Raw genomic sequence first — 23529 nt, forward strand, 5'->3', positions numbered from 1 at the left:
TATTATACATCATTTCTAATTGAAGTACCTTATCTGCATTTAGTGTAATTAGATTTAGAATGTTTAATTTCTTTCGTGAGGTTAGAAGTAGTAATTCTCTTATCAAAGTGTAATTCAAACAGGAAGAAAATAATTCCTCTAAGTTTACAAAAAGTCTGTCTTACACATACTAATTTTTGTAGGGCAGTTATCCCTGCATGTAATTAAAAATTAAGCTATTTAATTATACTTGGCAAAAACAATACAAAATATTTGAAGTAAAGCTTAATTGGACTTTTATTATTTGCCATCCTTCATAGCTAATGAAATAACTTAGACCAGTTACCACATTTTGTTTTTAACTTGTCAAGTGAAAGAAGTTTAAATTTTGCTAATCTTGCCTGGGGAAAAAAAAAAAGGCTTCTCTTTTTTTCTTACTGTGTGGTGCCTTGTGGTGCCTTTCCTTCCTCAGGAAGTCAAGAGAAGTGAATCCATCTTTGAAAAGTCTTTTTCTACCAATGATAATAAACTTACGTTNATAATAAACCTACGTTTTATTAATTTTCCTCATCACAGAGACTGACATTGGTTTTTGGAAATATTTATGTTTATGAAATAATGTGCTTCTAATGAAAATTAATAGTCAAGAGCATGCTTTCTATCTGCCTGTGATAACTTTGCGATGGACCTCACAAGGCTGCCACTCTTTTTGAGCCTCGATAATCCAGTGAGCTCACTGCTGTAAGATGGTGGAAATGACAAGCGTAACCGCTATTGAGGATTCTTGAGCAAATTAGCTGAGAAGGAGCACATGGTTACTGATGATGCCTGTTCGCTGATTGAGTTTTACTTAACACTTGAGAGAGGTCTGAATGTTATGCATATTAATTTCTAAGTATGTTTATTGATGATCTTCAAATTAATTCTCCAAAACTTTTATTCAATTTTTAATAACTTTCGCTTCCTATTAAGGTAGCATTACTGAGAAAATTATGTCACACTAACATGTTTTGACGTCATCTGTAACCCATTTGCTTTTTTAAAATTTGATTTGTATGCTAGAGCAGGGATCTGCAAACTATGGCATGAGGGACAAATTGGCCCACTGCCTGTTTTTGTAAATTAAAGTTTTATTGGAACACAGCCACACCCATTGTTTACTTACCAGTGTCTAGGACTGCTTTTGCACAACAGTGGCAGAGTTTGAGTAATCTCAGCAAAGATCATATGGTTTGCAAAGCCTAAAATACTTCTCTCTGGCCATTTACATTTAAAGCTTGTTGACCCCTGTGCTGGAGAAGAATCTAAGACTGTTTTTTAAATGCTAGAAGAACCGCAGTCTGGTTTGCCAACTGCCAGTTAGTTATTACTGACAAGATTTTGTTTTTAGTTTGACATTTAATTTTTTTTTTAATTTCTACCAGAAAGATAAAATTGGATATGTTGGGTAAAGGAAGAGCATAAAATGATTTCAAATATCCAGATCTTCTCTCTCAAATCTTCATTTGCAGACAAAGTACACATTTAAACATTTCATCTGTAGGCATTTGTCTTTGAATGTCAAAAAACTGTTTGCTGAAATTTGATGATGATAATTATCAACTCTTGAAAGAATTACCCAAACGAAAATATGCGAGAGTTGAGTGTGTTGTTGCTAATAAAATTGTACTGGGTCTTTCAGGAAAACATTTTCTCCTGACACTTAAATGTCTTTAAAAACACGTGCCAAGAATTCATTATAGCAGCAGACAGACAACACACCCAAAATACTGAGCTAGAGTTTACGAAGCTGCCTCCTTCCCCATCATTTTTTCCTGTAAGGCTTAGTTGATTCTCTTCTGAATGCCAGTTCACATTTCTCTGGTTTCTCCTCACGGAATAAATGACGTGCACCGTCCCATGTGCTGCTTCACCCACGCTCCAGCCCTCAGATTCACAGGAGAGCTGGATGCAATCCCCTGCCCAGCACTTCCATTCTGTGGCCTGAAAATGAACTATTTTGCAACGTTTCCGACCTTGTCATACGAGGAAGTTCCTTCCACCCGGCCGAAATCACACATTGTAAACAACTCACACCGTGGTTGCTAATAGTTCCACATACAGCATTTCCATCAGTCACGCAAGCTGCGGAGGACAGCGTGGAGGGGGAGGAGTTTGAGCGCATTAGTCTTCTGAGTTGAGACTTGCCCACTGGCTGCCTCAAGTATACTTTCTTCCAGCGAATGTTTGCAGACAGAGAGAGAACTTAGAGGAAAAACAAAATAGCAACACAATCGTTAACAAGTGTCTGCTCTTGTTACTGCCATTTCATATCTGTATTAGTGGGTGTGCAATTTCATTGGATATTCTGTTTTTTTTTTTCAATTGTCTTTGTACCTATGGTTGAAAACGGTAGTTGGTCTATGACTTTTGAGGAGGTAAGTTATGTATCTGTGTATGTCTGTGATATCGGCGTCTGTCTATCTGAAAAATGCAGTATCCTCCTCCCAAAAGTTACTAACCAGACTCGCCCGGCCGTGCGGCTCCTATGCGGGGGGGGGGGGGNGGGGGGGCAGCTAACGACGAAAGTTGTCTGCCTTTTGTTGGAGTGGTGTCCGTGGTGTGGATGGAGGACGTGCCCACCAGGGCAGTGTGAGTTTCCAGGGTTATGGAAGCCGCATCTCCTGCTGTCTTTTCCGAGCGGGGCGGGAGGCGGCTGCCTGCTGTGTTGACAGGCGCGGGGCCTCTGGGCACATCTGCTTGTGCAAACCAGGGCACGCGGCTGCCTCTGTGCTGACAGGCTGACGGGCTGACTCCCGGGCACGCTCAGGCGGGCAGCCCTTGCTGACCTTTCAGAATGAACGAAGCCCATCCAGATGGAACTTTCTTCTCCGTTCTAGTGTAAAGGCGAACTTTTTCTTGCATCAGTCAGTTCCGGGGGGCGGGGCAGAGGGGAAGAGTTTGGGCTCCTCAGGAGAGGCTGGAAAAGACAGCCAAGAAAGACACCTCACTCGAATCCTTGGCCGGGTTCGATGGCAGGAAGCCCCGTCTCGGTGGGTAGCGGTGTCTCGCTGCCCCGCTCAGGGGCCGGGAGGACAGCTGAGGACGCCTCCCGCCCCAGGTTCAGACTTTGGAGGACGATACTGCATTTTCGGCCCCACAGCTTGCTTGCCCACGTGTGTGTGAGCGCAGAGCAGGGGTCACACTCGCACTGTGCTGCTTGCTGTGCACACACCCAACCGAAGCTTCTTGCTAAAGCCAGGCTGGTAGGGGCGCCCCTTAGGCCATTTTGCTTTTGAGGGACGCTTTGACGCTCACAGGGTCTCCCAGATCTTCCCCTGTCCCCCCTCCCCCCCTCGGCCGCGTGTCCGTAAGGGAGGGTACCAGTCGCAACAGGTGTGGTGATAACCTCACCCACCCGCGCTGACCTCCAGTCAGAAGCGACGGAGCCATTGGTGCATCCTTACAATACTTGCAACGAAGTGCTTTTCCATGTGTGACTTTGCCTGCGGGCTAGTTCAACTCCCTTGTAAGCATATGTCACTGTCACCTGAAAACCCAGGAGCTGCAACATTGTCAGTTGGGCGAAATGGCTGTAATGTCATAAGAGTCGACGGGGCTCTGCACCTTGCAGTCCTCAAGTACAGTTGCAGGAGGAATTGGACACTGACTCAGGAGTAGGGGCTGGATTCCTGTCGCCCTGGGCTCTTGGGAAGGGACTCCTGGAGAGAGAGAAAAACCCCTTCCCTGCTAAGCAGCCCGCTCTGTGCACCTGTCGTGACGAAATGGTGCTGGGCATTGCTGCTCCTTCCTGGCGAGGAGGAAATGGAAAAGTTTCTGGAATTTTTTAAAATATAATTCTAAGTTTTCAACAAGTAGGCAGGTTGGTTCCACAAAAGGGGTACTGTTGAGCTACATCAGGGTAAAAGACTAACTCGTGCCCTTGCTGGACTTCGGACTGCTTCAGCAAAGACTGAAAGATTTCTCTGTGGAGGCCCTGGCTGTGTACCCGCATATATATTCGCGCCTACTTTTATGGTACTTCTGTAGGAGATTAGGATTTCTATAGATTGAGGGGACAGAGAATTTGATGGGTGCGGTGTGCCCCTACAAATACGTACGCAGTCTTTTCAGGAATATCTTGGGAAAGGATTCCTGGCAAGGCCACACTTGTGAGGGCTTACATAGTGTCTTGGTCAAAACCGAAGATCCAGTCTGGCTTTGGGTAGAATATGAGCTTCTAATAGGAGTGAACTTTAAGAAACATTCTCATTTTGGCATTTTATCCTTTTCAATGGAATTAAAATTCTGAACAGCTTTTATTTTTTTTAATAACATTTCAAACACATGTATTCTGTATTCATTGTCAAAAACTTAGAAATATTTTTAAAGTACAAAGACAACAATAAAAATAATCCAGTAGCTGCAATTAATGTTGTTTATGTTGTTATGAAAATGAGACTTGCCAGTTACTTACTTTTTTTTTTCTTTGAGGTGGCTTAAGCATTTCTTTGATCATTACATATATTTCACTTATATTTTAACACTGCATGGAATTCTATCATGAATTTATTTAAAAGCATTTAAGAGATTTGGGACTGTTTTTATCCTCTTCAGTAGGTTTCTCTTTCAAAAATGTTTTGGCATTCCCCAACTGTCCCAGTCTTCCTTTTCCAAAAGAGAAGACAGAAATAGACTCTGGTGGCCGGTTCTGGTGAAAGCACAGGTTCACCCTTTAGCTTCTCTGCCGGCCCTGTTGGCGGGTCCCCTGCTCCATGGAAGTCTTAGGCTCTGCCCTTACCATGGGTTTCTTAGCGCTTCTTTAAGAAACAAAAAGAAAAAAAGAAATTAGGCTTTCTTCTTTCCGTATAACCAACCCTAGGTGGTTCTGTAGAAAATAATTGTCCTTTCCCCACACACATTATGCTGTGATACACTAGCTTCCCGGGTTTAGATTTGTCTTCCGGCTGTGCAGCACTGCTTTGTCCGAGTTTCTGCCGTCCTTGCAGAAAACACTGTTAGGAGTATACATCTGAAAAACAGGAAGGTCTCATCACATTGAAGTCTTTCCTGTCAGTTCTCTTTGACTCTCCTGTAAGTGTTAACAGTAGCGTACAAAAAAAAAAAAAAAAAAAGGGCGCTTTGGAATGGAAGACAGTAGATTGCTGTTCTGAAAACAGATGTGCATGTCCACAGTTCGTAAGGTCTAGTTCGGGGGAGACCTTTCTTCATAAGAACGTGACTTCATTCTTCATCATAGGACTTTGTTTCAGATTTTTCCTGGGAGTTCAAGAGGAAAAAAGCAGCTCAGTAATTTCTTTTACCCAGAATCTTTTGACGTTTTTAAGTTGAGAGGTTTTTGTTTTTTTTTTTTTAAAGATTTTATTTATTTGACAGAGATAGAGACAGCCAGCGAGAGAGGGAACACAAGCAGGGGGAGTGGGAGAGGAAGAAGCAGGCTCATAGCGGAGGAGCCTGATGTGGGGCTCGATCCCACAATGCCGGGATCACGCCCTGAGCCGAAGGCAGACGCTTAACCGCTGTGCCACCCAGGCGCCCCTAAGTTGAGAGGTTTTAAAAGCACTCCAACAAACATTTAGAGCCACTGTCATAAGGACTGTCATTCTTACTAATACAAACATTGGTGTTCAGAAAAGTATTTCTACCCCAAGGATGAACATGTCAGTTGATAGCAAAAGTCCAGAACCCTTGTATCCTGGTTCTTGATTTAGTGCTCGTAATTAAATATATTCAATTAATTTGAACTCTGATACTGGAAAAACAATGTGAAGACATGTCTAGTGGTTCCCCCCATTTCACGCCTTCTGTGTCACGCAGTTCCCCTTGAGGTTAAGGGTGGTATTACTACTGTGCATGTTTCAAACAGGTCTATATGAAGCGTCACAGGATTGGGGAGATGTGGGACATTTTGCCTTTTGTGGCACTTTTTTAATAATGCAGCCTTTCACAATGCAGCCTGTAAAGGACCGTAGTAAGGTTCACCGGGTAGAAAGTCGCACCTGCACCGCTGGCTTAACTCACTGTTGTTTCCCCGACAGCAGTTCTGCCTTCCTGTGCCGCTCGCGCCTTCTCCTTTCTACACCTTCAAAAGTCCACTTTGTTGTCATTGCTTGTTTTTCCTCCCCAGCCCCGCTTGGTTCTGCTTACATCTCGGCACTAACGCCCACCTCTGGCTGTTGCTCTTTTCCTGCAGAGGGAGAACCGGAGGCTACAGGAGGCCAGCATGAGGCTGGAACAGGAGAACGATGACCTTGCACATGAACTAGTAACCAGCAAGATCGCTCTGCGAAATGACTTGGATCAGGTAAACGTGTCATTCACTAGGTTGAAGTCAGACCGTGACGACCTCTTCAAGGGCACGGACCGAGTTGCTCTCAGCGCAGTCCCGCTGGGGCTTACTCTGTACTTGAGGCTTAGTTGGCTGCTTGTTGGGCGAAGGGGCGGCCAAGAGGTGGGAGGGGACAGCTTGTGCTGACTGGAGAGGGTGGAAGATGCAAGCCTTTGAGAATGGTTTGGGTCATTTCCAAACAGCCATGTGCGACGCGTTTTTTTATAACTCTCAACTTCTCTGGTGTGTCTTCTCTTCATCTGTACTTTTCCTAAGCCAAGGGCTGCCAGCATAATTACCTGGGAATATCAGTCACCAGGACTATACCAAGCGACGCTAATGTTGGGAGGCACTTTACTTTTTGTTCCAAGAAGAAATCTCATCTACAGTGAATGGGAGTATTTCATATGAAGTATGTACAGTAAGATAGATGCACTGGTGGAGAGACAGGCATTCTAGTGCCCAAGGGCCGGGACTGCCTAGGTGTAAATCCTGGGTCACAGTCTGCTCACCCCGTGACCCTGCACAGTTCTTAACCTGCCTGTAGGTAAAATAAGGTGTATGGGTTCAGTATATGATAGCTGCTGCTAGGAAGACCTTAACTTGTTGGACTTCCCTGGTTCTTTCCAACAGTACTGACAGCTTTAGGACTTCCTGTTTTCTGTCGCTGGTGTTTTAAAAGATAGTTGGCAATATGGAAGGAGTCTTGGGCGGATTTTCAATTATCTCTCTTTTCTGACTTAAAAAGTGATTGTTCCCCACATACAGTGCCAGGGTCAGAAAAATGGAGACTTACGTTGTTGGATCTGTAAAAAAGAGGCATTACCTATGCCCTGGCTGCTCATTGACGATATTTAAAATACACATCCAATAATACAAATAGGATTAAACATTTGGAGGAATTTTTAAAATGTTGAAAGATGGTCCCTGGCACAACTCCTTTTTCCCATATAAATGGCTAATTTTGCAGCTCAAAAGTTTTAACCACAGTAAGATGGGGATTAGGCGATTATTAAGGAAAATAGTGCTAAAGGGGGAGAAGGGGCAGCTGAAGGAATCCACAGTAAATAGAGCTCGAAAGTTAAACAGGAACTGTGCTTCGCAGGACACAGGATGTAGAAGGTCGAAGAGCAGGCTGGTTGGGGGGCCGGGGACGGGGTGTGGCCCTTTTCCCCACGAAACCATTCAGCCCACCTGTTTGGAAGTTATTAGAGGTGGTGTGAGAAATGTGTGACTCAGAGAGTTGGAGCCAAAGAAGACAGGGGTGTCTAGTCTGTCAGGACCAAGACCAGTCTGACCTCAGCTGGTACATTTTTGTGTTAATGAGACTGTGCTGGCCAGTCAGCACTGTAATGAAATTCCTGTTTTCATATTGGCTCTCCCAATGGCCTCACGTTGGATTCTGTTCTTTTGACTCTTTTACCCATTAATAGTTTTCTGAAGGTGGATAACTAAACGAAAAAGAGTCTTAAGCAGTGGGACTCTGCAGAGATGCGGTAAAATTCGCCGGAGAGAATCGTACATTGAACGTTGTGCAGGAAATGTATTTGGTATTATCTATTAGGCCTTCAAAAGGATTAAAAAGTGATGAGATGAAATGTCTACTGAGTACCTACTATGCACCGAGGACTATATTCAAGCAATTTTATAAGCATTATCTCATTTAATCTCGCTAATGACTCCATCAAGCAGGTATTATTTTAATCTTACATTTAATAAATGAGGAAAATGACATATATACTCTGATTTAGAAAGCTATTCTAATGAAAATAGAGATCTGGTCAAAAATATGTGTACAAGATGGTTTACTGCTGTGTTACTCAGAAGAATAAAAAGTAGAAATAATGTATATGTCCAATAGAAGGGGAGGACAAAAGTATATCTGTAAAATGTCTTTTTGGAATCGTTTTTAAAACAGTGGGAAGATGATGTTATAATAATATTTTTGTAAGACCTACAAATTTATCTGTATATAATGCTTGCATCTAAATTGCAAGGGACATGGCTGGCACAGGGCCATCATCTTAGGAAAGGAAGCTGAAATACACTTCAAAAGGAAAAAAGCTTACAAGGAAATCCATCAAAACATTAGTTCTAGATACTTTGGGTGATGAGAGTCAATCTAACTTTTATTTTTTTTTTTAAAGATTTTATTTATTTATTTATTCGACAGAGATAGAGACAGCCAGCGAGAGAGGGAACACAAGCAGGGGGAGTGGGAGAGGAAGAAGCAGGCTCATAGCAGAGGAGCCTGATGTGGGGCTCGATCCCAGAACGCCGGGATCACGCCCTGAGCCGAAGGCAGATGCTCAACCGCTGTGCCACCCAGGCGCCCCTCAATCTAACTTTTAGATTCATCTTTATGCATTTATTTTTTTCAATGATATTATCTTTTATAGGAAGACCTTAAATTCTTAACCACCTTTGGTTTAGTAATTATATGCATTATACCTTTTTAATAATTAAAAAAATACATTATTAAAAAAAAAGTGTTGCACCACCAAGAAAGTCTGACTTGTGGATCAGCCTGGAAAGACTGCAGCATGCGTACTCCCGAAGTAATTGATTATTGAGCACCTGGGTAGATAGCTCATGTAGATTCCAGACAAGAGTCCCTGAAGAGAAGATTCCTTCATTCTCGTGTTTCCTCTTTCTCTTATTTCCTCCCTTTATACCTCTTCTATTAAAAGAAGTAAGACTTGGCCCCTGCCTTTTGAAGCTTATTATCTAGGTGAAAGAATAAAAATTGCTATTTCATGCATTTCTCCTCCGAGCATCTGATTTTGCAGTTTCTGCCTGAGCGGGGCTTGTTTGCCTGTCAAAAAGCTGTCGGTGCACTTCAGGTGTCCTGCCCCCCAGACAGCCTGGAAGGGTACCAGCCGCACAGGGCGAGCGCCGCTCTGCCCGCCCTCACCCTGTTCACCCCCTGCTTTTCCATTTCCACTTTGATCAAAATCACATCTCTTCATTAAAATAGCCAAACTTTGGCAAACATTAAACAAACGTGAAAACAGATTGTATTCAAGACAATATGTAAAGCAAACAAGCACTAATTAGGTAATTAGGTACTCTTTAAAAATAAATTATTCCTCACCCTTATCATTTTAGTGCTGGCTTCGGGCTTCCTGGGCACCAAAGGCTCTTAATTTTTTTCTGTGTCAGAGCCTTCTGTTTTGACAACTAACCCTCCTCCCTCAGACTCTTAAAATAAGGACTTCTCCACGATTAACAATGTAAAAAGATACGACATCTCCATTTCAGTTTCTGTAGGGAGCAGCCTCCAAGCCCTTCCTGTCCTTTCTTGTTCGCAAGGAACATACAGAGGAGACACAACCAGTACTTTCCCACTGAAGATGGCACTGCGTCCTTCTAACCATAGAAGTTCTGTGTTAGAGCAGAGGCTCCGTGTCATGAGTGGCAGTCTTTTGTTTCGTTTTAAATTGAACAACTGGCTTGACTAGTTCTTTGAGAAATCATTTCCGAAAGATCCTTGTCCCTGATGTGAGAGCTGAACCTTTTGATCAGGTTATTGGTTGATTCATGATTAAATCACAAATGGCAGTGCTTTTTCCTCTCCTGTGTATGTCACATGAACCTGCAGTAGCAATTAGGAGTCTCCACATCGATAAGGCATTACAAGGGGATGACTGGCTGGCTCAGTTAGTTAAGTGCCTGTCTACCTTCGGCTTGGGGGCTTGGGTTGTGATCCCGGGGTCCTGGGATCAAGCCGCACGTCAGGCTCTCTGCTCGTCGGGGAGCATGCTTCTCCCTCTGCCTGCTGCTCTGCCTGCTTGTGCACTCTCTCTCTCTGTGTCAAATAAATAAAATCTTTAAAAAAATAATAAGGCGTTATAAGATGTTGGTAAGTGATGGGGCACCTGGGTGGCTCAGTCAGTTGGGCGGCCGACTCTTGATTTTGGCTCAGGTCATGATCTCCGGGCCCTGAGATCGAGCCCCACGTCGGGCTCCATGCTCAGTGGGGAGTCTGCTTGAGCTTCTCTCCCTCTGCCCCCCGCCCCATCTCAAGCAAATAAATAAGTCTTAAAAAAAAGATGTTGGTAAGTGATTAGAATTAATAATGACAGTGATCTTAACAAATTATGGTGAAAATTTTATAGTTTGAGTTCAAAGAATATGAGTATCTATCTGTTTAGTATTATGTTCCTAGAGATTCATTTAACATGAAAGATGATTTCTGTTTACCTGAGGTGTAGAAATTGGCTGTCCAAAGACCCAAAAGACTGTTTTTAGGAGAACCAAGTTTTTTCAGATCTGGTCCTATCTTGATGAGCAGTAGAATCATTCTGACTTCACTGTTTTAACATAGAGGAGAGACTCTGGTTGAAGCTTCTGGAAAACTCTGACGCTCCTCCCACATGGGACCACAGTAATTTCTGTAGATGTTGGAAACATCCCTTTAGTGTTCCAAAACTATAAAATAAAATGTCTAGATTTTATTACTTTTATCTTAAGTGCACAACTTAAGAACTTAAATGTCCAGATAGCAGAAATTTACAAAAGGTTAAAAATTGGGGGTGAATCTCTGAGAAACCAAACTTAGAAAACATTCACTTCACAGTGTCACGAAGAGAAAGGTCTATTCTCTTCACAAAATGGAAAATGCGGTAGGTACTGAAGAGGACGTTAAATTGCACTCTTCTTTATTAGGCCGTTGCTCAAGTATTCTGAGGTAGAACTTGAACCAGTGGGCTGAAGTTATAGGGAGCCAGATTTGGTTAGATTTTTAAGAACACTGAAGTGATCTGTATAGCTATTCTTTTTTTTTTTTTAAGATTTTATTTATTTATTCGACAGAGATAGAGACAGCCAGCGAGAGAGGGAACACAAGCAGGGGGAGTGGGAGAGGAAGAAGCAGGCTCACAGTGGAGGAGCCTGATGTGGGGAGATCCCACAACGCTGGGATCACGCCCTGAGCCGAAGGCAGACGCTTAACTGCTGTGCCACCCAGGCGCCCCTGTATAGCTATTCTTGATTCGCTGCTCTGTGACCCTCCCTCAGAGACTTTGGGGAGGTGCTCCCTGCTTTGACTGCAGTCATCTGACTGGCTCTAGAATTTGCTGTTCTGAGTGTTATAGTCTGCCTCAGGTATCTTACAATTTATGAAAACGTAACTTGCGAGAGATATTTTGCCCACCTCTGATTTGAGGATGTTCTTTTGCTGTGTAGATTTCCCCCTTAAAATCTAATATATCAGAACAAATTTTAGAGTCTTTTAAGAGGGACTTTTTCACCTTAACTACACCAGAGTTCCAAATTCTCTGAAAAAAGAGCTGTAACCATTGGACTGTGGGACATTGGGAGCTATAAGAACAGAGAAGCTGGAGTGCGGTTTCTCTGCTAGCCCCCAGCAGACTGTGCTGGCCTGGCCAACTGGACATGTGAGGGATAGGGCGAAACACACACACAGGGCCACCTGGCCAGTTTTCACGATTCCTTGGATAATGTTTCGCTGTTGTCAGCCAAGGAGAGCTTCTTCAAATAGCTGCCTCTCCCCTGTGTCTGTGGGTTTGTCTACTGAGCTCATCCTGTGGCCCTCTGCCACCTCCACTCCACACGGTGCACTTGGGCAGCGATGGGAGAGTCACCTCCATTCATCCACCAAGTATTTGGGGAGTACCGGCTCTGCCCGGTGCTGGCCTCGGTGCTGGGGATGAGCAAGTCTAACGGGCAAGACAAATAAATCACACGTGTAATTTGTCATTAGAGATTGTGCTAAGTGCTATCAAGGGAAATAGGAGAGACATAAGCAGAGGAACTAATTTAAATGGGGGTGAGGAACTGATTTAGGTAAGGGTGAGTAGGACGGGGCTCAGGGCACACTTCACTGCAGATGTGAACTGGAAGCTGAGACCTACAGGGTGAGGTAAGGGTCCCGGGTGTGTGGTAGGCATGCGTTGACTGGTTAAATATATGCACAGTGCTTTCCTGGTTAATTGGACTCTGTATCCAAGTTAAGACCAGAGCATTCTCTCTTGAGTTTTTCTCAGCCATCCTAGAAACATGGTCTCTTCTGTTTGGATGCCTGGTCCATACTTAGTTTTCCCCAAGGCTATATCTGTCATGGGTTTTGGTCTTAATTTCTCCTTGCCGTATGCATTGTCCTGTGTGAGTCCCCTCGTGAGCCATTTTACCTCTGCTGGTCTTTGGACTAAGTGTTGTCCATGGATCAGCCTGTCTCTCTCTGAATCTGCATCGCCCGCCCCATGCGCTAACAGCTAGAAGCTTCCATGTAAGGCTCCACGCCTTCATCCTATCCATCTACACAGCCTCCAAGCGAGTGCTGTTGTGACACCTGAAAATGTGTAAGAAGCATTTAGAAAGAGCGTGCACGTTGATGCCATTCACGTCTGAATTAAGATCATGGCTCTGATCTTAGATGTGTGCCCCATCAGGTTATTTGATCTCTCCAAACTTCACTGCCGTTATCTGTAAAATAATAATCGTTGTGAGGATCAGAGATGCCAAGTGCCTGCTATGTAGTTGGCGTTCAGTTAGAGCCTCCGCCCCCCAGGGGAGCCGGGAAGGGGGAAGTGGCTTTTGGTAGTGATGCAACAATCGTAACTAGAGATTAGGTTTGGAGAGAGTATCCACACACGTTCTTTCTTCACCTTCTTTACGATTGTGATGTGTTCCGACGCGCAGGCCGAAGACAAGGCAGACGTGTTGAATAAGGAGCTCCTCTTGACCAAACAGAGGCTGGTGGAGACTGAAGAAGAGAAGAGGAAGCAAGAGGAAGAGACGGCCCAGGTAAGAGGCATCGGTGGGCTTTCCTTTCCACAGGTGCGTCGGCATGAGGAGTTGATTAATAGCGAGAAGTAAAATTAAACTTATTCTCAGTTGACGGTGATGTTTGAAGCAGGACACGTGAGTAGCGCTGGGTCTCGGCATTTCGTTTGAAGGGCGTTACAAGTAGAGGCGGGAACTGATTTCTCCCCTGGAACAGGTTTCAGGAATCTGCCTTTACTCAGATGTCTAGCGGGAGTGTGAAGTTTCCTCTAAGTTTAGCAACTTGGAATTCCGATCCAAGAGCTTTGACAAATCCGCACTTTGCGCCCTGTCTCCACGCTAATTGACTTCGGCGGCGTTTGAGAGGCTGCGGAGCGGGAAGCCTGCGGGATCTCTGCCGGGAGGTGCTCAGTCCCGCTCGGTTTTCCTGATTCATGCCTTAGACGGGGCGCCAGCGTTCCTGGCAGAGCTCTCAACCCCTATTCCCCGGAGACGGGAAGAGAGCAGCCCTTTGGGAACCGGCCTGGACGTCAGCATCCTCCAGTCTCCCCATGAGTTGTGAGGCTCATCCGCTGGGAGACGCGCCGCCTGCCCAGTCCTCCCTCATACGGACAGGAGGGGCCTCTCTGCTCGAGGAGCTGGGACTTCGGCCTTTCTGAGGAAGAGCGGGCCGCCTCACCAGTGCTCTCCGTCCCTGCCAGTCCCAGCCAGGCATGACTCACTCATTTATTTTAATGAGTTTCTTTCCAAGACATCGAAAGTACTAAATATAAAACAGAACACAAAGCATTTCAAAGACTTGTATCCAAGCAGAAAAAAGTCCGCTGAAGTTACTAATGAAGGGATGTATCATTTAGCACCTCCCAGGGTTAATAAAAAGCGTTCCATGATTTTTTTTTTAATTGGAAAATTATGAAATGACTCTTGGCATTTAGCGTAGGCTGTTTTGTGGGTTTGTTTGGTATTTTTTTTAACATAGTTAAATTGTTTTAGTAACTGATAATCCAGTTCGAGCTAGGCCTTTTGATGGGTTTTGTGTTTTTCTTTACCTCCTGCCTTTTTGGGACCCAATTCAGTACTTTAGGTAAAGAATGAAGCTGTTAGCAACTTAATTAATTTATCCCATGCTTCTTCCCTCCCTTTATGTGTATGTGTGTGCGTGCGTGTATTTGCATATGTCCCTATATCCTGTTTTAATCATTATGGTACCTTCGTGAGACAGGGATTATTCTCTTCATTTGCCAGATAAGGAAACCATGGTTTAGAGAAATTAAGTGACACTTGCTCAAAGCCTCTCAGCTTTCTAAGTTTGTCCTGAAGTCTGTGGCGTCTTATCATAGGAGAGGAGAAAGGTGTGATTTGCATCCATAAATTACGTAAGATAGAGAATAGAGACTAATATAAACAACTAACTTTGAATCAATATAACCTGTAAGTTGCTTTTAGAGTTTAAGAACATGGCAAATATGAAGAAATTCGGAAAGCTTCTAAGGATAAGGAGTCCAGTGATAAACCACAGTCATTTGTGAATTAGCAAATATAGCATATACCCCATTTATAATTTGGGGTGCTGCAAAGCAGAATTCAGTTTATTCTGATTATGTACTTTAAGATTAACCAGAGTAGTTTTGTGTGTGCTTGTTCGGTCAACGACTTGGAAGAACTGAATTCTTTCCTCATCTTCTGGCACCTGAGCAATTACTGCCTTACCTTCCTTGATACCTAGAATCCCAGAGTTGCTGGGCTACAAAAATAAGTGTGTTTTTCAGCTTGGCGTTCTTGGTTTAGCATTTCTGTGACTGTAAGAAGTACTTGCATGATGTGTCATGCTGGCTTCTTCTAAAGTCACTGTTCAGTCCTTGAATCTCCTGACCTCCAAAGCTCTTATCTTCCTCCAACTTTTTCTGACTCCAGTCTCGAGAGCTTCTTGCTCCCACCTTCAGAAAGGCACCAGCAGTGACAGATCAGGGCTGTGAACAGAAAGGCTGAGAATGCTTCTTCACTTACTGATTATACAGCAGTCAGAGTACACACAACAGGGCCTGGGTGTTTTGGGGTTTTTTAGACTCTCATAAGAATAAAGATAGCTTCCGGGCACCCGGCTGGCTCAGACGGGGGAGCATGTGACTGTTGATCTCAGGGTTGTGAGTTCGAGCCCCACATTGTATGTAGAGATTCCTTAAAAATCTAAAACAAAAAGAAAAAGAAGAAGAAATAAAATAGCTTCTGAATTTATTTATTTAACAATATATTTATAAAGTTGGTGGTAAGGATATGCACTTGTATAATGTATAATGTATAAGCTCATATGTCTTATACGTTGCAGGAGAGAAAGAAAGATGTCTGCATCTCTGGAGATGATCGGGCTTTTCGAAAGCTCGAGATACAGCTTCAGTGCGGAAAATTTATGTAGTTGTAGTTGTTTACATTGGTCTTAACCGAATCAGGCCGATCTGAATATAGGTGTTTGTGGAAATTAGGCTTTCGATTGAGGCTCGGTGTTTCTCATTCTCTGTCTCTCTAGCTAAAAGAAGTCTTCCGGAAGCAGCTGGAGAAGGCAGAGTACGAGATAAAGAAGACCACAGCTATCATTGCTGAGTATAAGCAGGTACCGTGCCACTGTGGTTTGCGTTGCTATAAAAGTGATTACTTGTATTGTTTTTCTTTGGGGAAAAGAAACATTTTTGTCTTTAGAGTTTACAGAACAATGATTGTACACCTTCATTAAATTTGGTGGCTTCCTCTCTCCTCTGAAATAAACAGTGATTGGACATGCTTGCTGATAACATGGGAGGTGTAACTGAGCGAAACGAGCTGTTGGCTGTTTACGATGTTTGGTAGATTCAGAGGAACAGGAAAGTTGATGGTTACCATTGGGATCCTGTCTGCCCTCCTCAGAAGCACATTTCCAGGAGACCTCACTAGTAATATTTGCCTCTTTGGCAAGGACTAAAGTTTAGTGATGGTATCAAACGACAGTATCTGGGGAATCAGTGTGTCCTTTGCTGTCACAGTATAGAATGTGGGAGCTCTTTTTCCCAGGTGGCTCTGTGGCCTTATGCAACGATGGCCAAGGCCACCAGGAAACCTTCTGTTGGGAACCTTTGATCTCTTAGTGGAAGGTTTGCTCTCCTTGAGGATGTTCCTGGCCCCATCACCAGAGTGCTCCCAGAAGGGCCTCATTCCAGCTTGAGTAGTATCGTCTTGTCTCTACTGCTCATGCTGGATGCATTGCTGAGAAACCCTTGAATGGACTGCTGCAGTTCCAGCTTTCCAGAATTAATCAAGGCACCATGTGTCACCTGCTTATTCTAAGAACATCCCTGGGGTGTCTGCTTCATGTAGGAGTTTGAAGTCTGATTCCTATTCTTTTTTAAAATGTGCTGCTTATAAATAAAATTTATGTTCCTCATGGAAAATTAAGAAAATGTAGAAAAGCACAAAGAAAACACCACCCCCACCCCCGCTTAACCTTGCCAACTAGAAATAGTCACCGTAATATACTGAATATGCGCTGTTGCTGTATAAATAAAAATGTCATTTATATTGTTTATGCTAATTTTTGCAACTGGTTCACTTCATATATTGTGAACATCTTCTCAGAAGGATTTTTCTCCTTCATGGAAGATTGCTTAGAGATAAGGCTACAGAGCTGTCTTACTCTCTCTGATGGTAATCAGTATGCATTTATTTAATACCTGCTATCTGAGAGGCTTGGTTCTTTGGGGGAGTAAAAGATTAATTCAGTTTTTCTCCTTTAGAAGCTGATCTTGTAATGGGGAGATACTACCTGTGCACAAATAAGAGGAAAGGGAGCTTACTGGCCCTGGGAAATGAAAGCCTTCCTGGAGGTGGGGTGATTTGAACTGTGCTTCAGAGGCCAGGCGAGATTTGGGTATGTGGAGGCAGAGAAGGAAGATAGAAATGGGGAAAAGAGGAACAGCACATGCAAAGGTGTGGAGGTAGCTTAGTGAACAGAAATAGTTTTGTTTGTCAAGAGTTTCGAGTACAGAAAAGAACAAAAGTGAGTTGGGTCCCAGTTCAGGGAGGGCCTTCGGGTTAGACGGAGGAGTTTGGATTTTATTCTGTTTACAGCAGGAATGTTTGAGCAGGAAAGTGGCACAATCAGGGACATATTGTTGGCACTGATCTATCCCAGCGAGAAATGTGGCACCAAGTGGAGAGACCCACAGGCAAAGATACAGACCAGTAAGAGGCTAACAGCAGAGTCCAGGTGAGAAAATGGAGGGCCCTGCACTAAAATAAGTAGTAATGAAAATGGAGATGAGGAAGACACACAATATAGTCAATTTTTGCTGGACAAGGGAAAACACTGAAGGTGATCCTGAGATTTTCCATTTGGGTAACTAGAAGGGATGGCTTAACATTAACCCATCTAAGGAATATTAAAGACCTTGTGCTGTGGAACTTGCCATCTCTGCAAATGGGTTTTTTTCAATCACCACATTAGGCCATGGGTGGCCGCCATATGCAGCACTCTTCAAAATAGTAATCCTTGGGACTGTTCTTGAGTATTATCTGGCAGGCACTACCAGTAATGTAAAAGGCAACGGGCCCATCTGTCTGAAGATAATTAGGATATAAAACATAATCCAAATGCATTCTGTAGTTGGAATTGGCTATGATTGGCTTTATTTTGGAATCTTTGGGGTTATTTGAAAGGGTATATGGTTTGCCAAAATTACTAGGGAGATTGCTTCTTTTTCACATCAGTCAACACAGTCCTATTCATTATTTCCAGGCTTGGATCTGGAGAAATTGGAAACAACTCTACAAGCAGGCCCTGGTCTCTAGAGCCATTTTTTAATAGATTGGGATTTTTTCTTTTTAAAGATTTTATTTATTTATTTATTTAATTTATTTATTTATTTATTTGATAGAAAGGGAGAGGGAGCACAAGCAGGGGGGGCAGAGGGAGAGGGAGAAGCAGAAGCAGACTCCCCACTGAGCAGGGAGCCTGATATGGGGCTCCATCCCAGGACCTGGAGAGCATGACCTGAGCTGAAGGCAGAGGCCAAGCCAACCGAGCCACCCAGGCACCCCTGGGTTTTTGGGTTTTTGTTTTTTTTTTCAAATGTCTGTTTTGAGGGACATCTGCCTTCAGCTCAGGTCATGATCCCAGAGTCCTGGGATACAGAGTTGTAGTCCCATCCGTCCCCCCCCACCCCCCAGCTCAGTGGGGAGTCAATGCTTCTTCCTCTCCCTCTGCCCTTGCCCCCGCTCATGCTCTCTCTCTCTCTCAAATAAATAAAAATCTTTTTCTAAGTATGTTTTGATAATAGAGGTAGATCTTTTATGTTTTTTGTTCAAATTGCATTTTAAAATTTGACATCCCCTAACTTTTTTTATTCCACTTTTCAAAAATAAAAGATCCGTATGGCACTCAAAGAATTTGAACATCTAGTATTTTAAGTAAATGGTTTTGTTTGGTTGGTTGGTTGGTTTTGGCTTTGAAAGCACTTATTTCTACCTGCTTCTAGTACTTGTTAGCACCTTATTTCAGAATCAATAATGAGATTCTCTTTAATGAGCACTTATTATAGGCCAGGTGCCATATTGAATCCTTTGCATACATTTTTTCCCCCATTGATTGTCACAGCACAGCACTATGTATTTATGAGGGAACTGAAGCTCAGAAATGTTAGTGCATTCGCCCAAGGACACACTGCTGGAAAGTACTAGAGCTGGATCCCAGGCTTGTCATTTCACGCCATGTTTCCAAACCAGGTGATCAGAATTTTAGCCTTCATTATTTTCTGATCATTTTAACTCTGTTTTATCCCCTCTGCCACTTCTTAATGAAACTTTAGGTCATTGAAAACAGAGACTCTCTCAGTAGCTGTCCACAAGGAGAAGTTTCTGGTCCAGAATTCTTTTCATCGGGCTTCCAGAATGGTACTTTGCACAAAGTGGATACTCAGCAAAGATTCTGTAGATTCCAAAATAGGACAGGAATTCACTGGAAATAGTCACAAAGTCTAGTGACAGAAATCAGATTACCCTGTGTTTTTCTACTAATTAAGATCAAAATATGCTTTATTGCAGGGAACACTGTCAGGCTCTGTTGCTGTGCACTGATAGCATTTGCAGGGCTGTTCTTTTGCAAAATCTCTTCTAGCGTCAGAGAAGCCAGAGCAATGCATGAGTTGATACACTGATGTGCACATAAGAACTGTTCTGTTTTCTAGTAAAGACACTCCTTTCTTTTCTTCAGATCTGTTCCCAGTTAAGTACCAGACTGGAGACACAGCAAGCAGCCAGCAAGGAGGAGCTGGAAGTGGTAAAGGTGAGGAGGCGTGAAATAGCTCTGTGGGATGGTTTCTTCCGAAAGCACCCAGTCTCCCGTCAGTACCTGATAGGAAGATCCCAGTGCGTGAGGACGCCCCCCAGGCAGGACAGGTTATGACGTCACACCCACCCTGCCCCTCCTAGGAACAGTGGCGAGCAGAATCTGACTCTGACCCAGGTGTGAGCCTCTTCCCTGCCCGAGGAAAGGTGGTGTTCCCGTCGATCTCAGAGGTCATCGGAGGCAGGTGGTAGGAGTTGAGCCTTGTCACAAGAGGCCCCCGAGCCTTCTTGGACGGCGGACGCCTGGGAGCCCTCAGCATCCCGACTGTGCCTGAGTGGATGTGGCTTCGGGGTGCGACCGAGGAGGATCGTTCCATTGCTCTCCACCGGTTTTCTAGAGGGTTGTTTTTAAAGAAAACTGTAGCCTTTATTTATATGCTGCCCCCTGGTGGTAAAACTCCGTTTGTTGCTTCTGCGAGAAAAGCGATCTCTTCTTCCATAGAAACAGCAACGGGAAAGCAGAGGCGTTGGTGTTTGAAGCCGCAGTGTTGGCCGGGCCGCTGGGGGCCCGCATGATGGGAACCCGCCGGAGTTCCCCTCGGGAGTGTGATGCTAGTGGGTAAATGCATTCTAGGCACGTTGGCATGTAACTGAACGACCTGCACAAGTTACTTACCTCTCCAAGCTGTTTTTTGTATCCAGTGCAATAGAGACAACATTACCTGCCTCGGCGGGTTATTTTGAAGATTAAATAAGACAACATATATAAAGTGCTTAGCTTAGTGGTTGGCACGCAATCAACACATATTTTTATAAGTTTATAGCTTGAGAATCTGAGACATGGGAACTGAAAATATGAACTGTGTTCTGACTTTGTATTCCAAGTGGCTTTTTCTTATTTCACGTTCTGAAACAGTCTGAGGTCATTAGTGACTATGATGTTGGTCGTCTCCCTGCCCAAACCTGCTAAAATGTTGGGTTTATGTCTTCTCTCTCTGGTCTGCCTTTACCTTTTTCCCCCTTAGCCTTTATCATCCTTTTTAAAATTTTTTTTATACTGACTGACACTCAGTTGATGGGGCGCCTTGGCATAAAAGGGTTAACTATCCTGAAATTAAATGAAATGGATGTATATGGATCACTCGGGGGCTTTATGGAGCATTTAACTGGGCGCAGCTATTAGACTCCTGTTGTTTTACAGAAATTATACATAACAAAAAGTTTAGAATTTTCCTGCAGGAGCAAGTTATACATATGCATGTGAAACGTTTAGGGAATAGTTCAAAAGCATGTAAGTCAGCACAGAGTTGGATGACACTGACAAGCAGGGTCATAGAGAAAGCAAAATCGTTAAGAACTACAGACCAAAGATGACTTTGTGGAGGAGGCTGGACTGAAGCAGGAGGGGTGGAATTCTGCTAGAAGGATTTAAAAAGGACATTCTGGAAGACGCTGTGAGTGAAGACCCAGAAATCAGAATGAATCTCATTAAGGAGACTGATGTGCTTCACGTGTGTATTAAGGAGTAGAGAGAAATACTGGATAAGGAGGTAGGGTTGTCTATGAAAGGCCGTGATATTCAGGCAGAGGAATGTGAACTTGTTTCAGCTGAATAAAGAACAACTAACACCGACTAAACACTTACTGTGCGTACTTTTTCAAGAATTATCCATTAACCCTCCCAACTTCCTGAGAAGGTAGACACTATCTTCTTCTTTTTTAAAATATTTTATTTATTTATTTGACGAGAGAGAGAGAGTACAAGCAGAGGGGGCAGCAGAGGCAGAGGGAGAAGCAGACTCCCCACTGAGCAGGGAGCCCGACGCGGGGCTCCATCCCATGACCCCAGGATCACGACCTGAGCTGAAGGCAGATGCTTAACTGACTGAGCCACCCAGGCGTCCCTATTACATTTCTTCCTTTTAATGATTTATTGGATCTTGTTTTTACTGATGGTGATCACCAAAACAGGTCATTCATGATCTCAAGGTCACAGTAAGCAGTCAGGCCGGGATTTGAACTCAGGGAGTGAGACCCTACCCTCCATACCCTCAGTCACTGTACTGTCCTGCAGCCTCTTGCCCCAGTGCTGCTGCCTTTTCTTGTTTGGCACGATGCTGTAGCTCCTGATGTTTCCATCCCCCCATACTACCATTCCCCCTGCAGGTAATCCTCCATGTTAGAATCAGAATGAGCATTCCCTCTCACTCTGTGTATCAATTTAGAATAAGATTGGCCACATAGAGGAAACCCAAAATAACAATGGTTTAAGCACAAAAGATGTTGATTATCTCATGTAAATAAAAAAAAGTCTAGGGCTAGAAAGATCCTTGGTTTTATCAGCAATCCATGCTCATCAGTTATCGGTGACCCCAACCCTCAGCACAGGCTTCCATCCTCAAGGTCACCTGAGAGTCAAACCTGTCAGCTGGAGTGGCCTCCATCACACTCACCTTCCAGGGTAGAATTTTAGGCCAGAAGGAGATGCGAGGGTACAAGGGCCCACCTCCAACTGGGTGAGCTCTAAGTAGCCTTCCTTAAAGCTCCATTCCTCACCTTGCTGGCCTGTCAGGACTGAATTTCACGGCCTCGCTTAGCTTCAGGGGAATCTGGGAAATGGCGCCTTTTAACTGGGCAAACTGCCAGCCCAAATAAAATCAGAGTTCTGTTGGTAAGGAAGACGGGGAGAGGGATGCGGGCTGGGAAGCTGGAGCCTCCACACACCTCTGCTCTTCAGCACGCCGGCCAGGCTGCAGCCTCATGAGGCTCACTGCTCGCACTCCAACGTGGAGCACAGGGTGTAAGTGAATGCATTTTCTATAGGATGAAATCGGGATTCGATAGCCTTACATTTGAGAAGCTTTATAACAGAGCCATGGAGAACCCTTGTCCCTTCCTGCCTCTCACTGCTGTGCCATTTCTGCTCTGCTGGAGCCCCTCAGATGCCCTGCAGTTCTCTTAAGGGCCAGTGTCTTCGCACACAGTGTTCCCCCTGCTGAAAGGTCCTCCTTCCTCAGGGAGTCTGTTCCTGCAGATGGTTCAGCCTAACAGAACTGCTTACCCAGCCGGGTAAGCTTGTAATCACTTAAGACCCAGATCAAAAGCCACCACTTTAACATTTTATTTAGTCAACAATAAATATATACAACAAATACGTGCTGTGTGCCTATTTAGTGCCAGTAGTGCGCTAATTGTTTGTATAGGTTCTGGAGAGAGTCACAGGATATCTTTTAAGTGTCTAATGAATATTAATCAGGGAGGAATCTGAAGAGTGCATGAAGGATGGGATAAGAAAGCAATCAGGGTATGTGTTGTAATGAGCACTGGGTATTCTGTAAGACTGATGAATCATAGACCTGTACCCCTGAAACCAATAAGACGTTATATGTTAATTAAAAAAACATTTTAAAAAAGCCATCGGGGGGCTGAGAAGGTGACTTCTAGGAATTCAGGCCTGGGATGAGGAGAGCTTGGACATGTCAGAGAAATAATAAGTTAATGACCAGCTGAATACAGAATGAGGGGGAAGGTAAAGAAAAGATGACCCCAGAGTTGGGGTGTGTGTGTGTGTGTGTGTGTGTGTGTGTGTGTGTGTGTGTGAAGAGAGGAGTATAGTTTCGGTTATGGACATATTATAATATGTAGTAGTACATTAAAATAGAAATACTCTGTAATATCTTTTAGCTCTAAACTAGTTTGGGAGATATTTTAGGAAAACAATAGCACCGCCATCTTGAGGAGCTGCTGCTGTTCAGTGCTGTGCACCTGATTGGCAGGCCAGGCATGAGGCAGAGTTACATTCATCACCTTGAACGGTAATGATCCTCTTTGCTTAAAGCTGAACCAAACGACATAAACTCTGTTACAAGCATAGATTTGGGTTAGTCACGATGACCTTTCTCAGTCGACTGTGGGCGAGCTACTTAAACTCTGGTTTCTCCACTTACAGTGGGGATGAGAAGAGTACATGTCTTACAGTAACTCTAGGATTCAGAAGACACTGCATGGAGAGCCTATGGCATGGGGCTCTGGAAAGATGAATGGCAGCACAGAATTTCTAGAACAGGTTTCACAGAGATGCTAATATCCACACTAACATTTTCCATTTGCAGGTCTCTCTAGAGACACTTTAAGAGACAAGGAGCAGCTAACTTGCACAGTTGGGT

The 23529-nt window shown here is 43.9% G+C and overlaps 1 protein-coding gene across 12 annotated transcripts in view; it reads left to right on the top strand.

The window, feature by feature from the left end:
* The window catches only part of RABGAP1L (RAB GTPase activating protein 1 like), a 741419-nt gene that overhangs the window by 711406 nt on the left and 6484 nt on the right, over positions 1-23529 (top strand). For 9 of the 12 annotated variants that reach the window (XM_034667692.1, XM_034667693.1, XM_034667695.1 and 6 more), the window contains 4 exons: positions 6173-6283; positions 12971-13075; positions 15579-15662; positions 19290-19361. In XM_034667692.1, coding sequence (XP_034523583.1) covers positions 6173-6283; positions 12971-13075; positions 15579-15662; positions 19290-19361 — 372 coding nt within the window. Of the gene's footprint in view, positions 1-589; positions 2397-6172; positions 6284-7740; positions 7929-12970; positions 13076-15578; positions 15663-19289; positions 19362-19507; positions 23098-23529 lie in introns of those variants that run through there. The other 3 variants (XM_034667694.1, XM_011235846.3, XM_034667696.1) reach the window with 3 other exon arrangements.

The sequence above is a fragment of the Ailuropoda melanoleuca genome, chromosome 8 (genome assembly GCF_002007445.2).
Source record: "Ailuropoda melanoleuca isolate Jingjing chromosome 8, ASM200744v2, whole genome shotgun sequence".
Classification (NCBI taxonomy): Eukaryota; Metazoa; Chordata; class Mammalia; order Carnivora; family Ursidae; genus Ailuropoda; species Ailuropoda melanoleuca.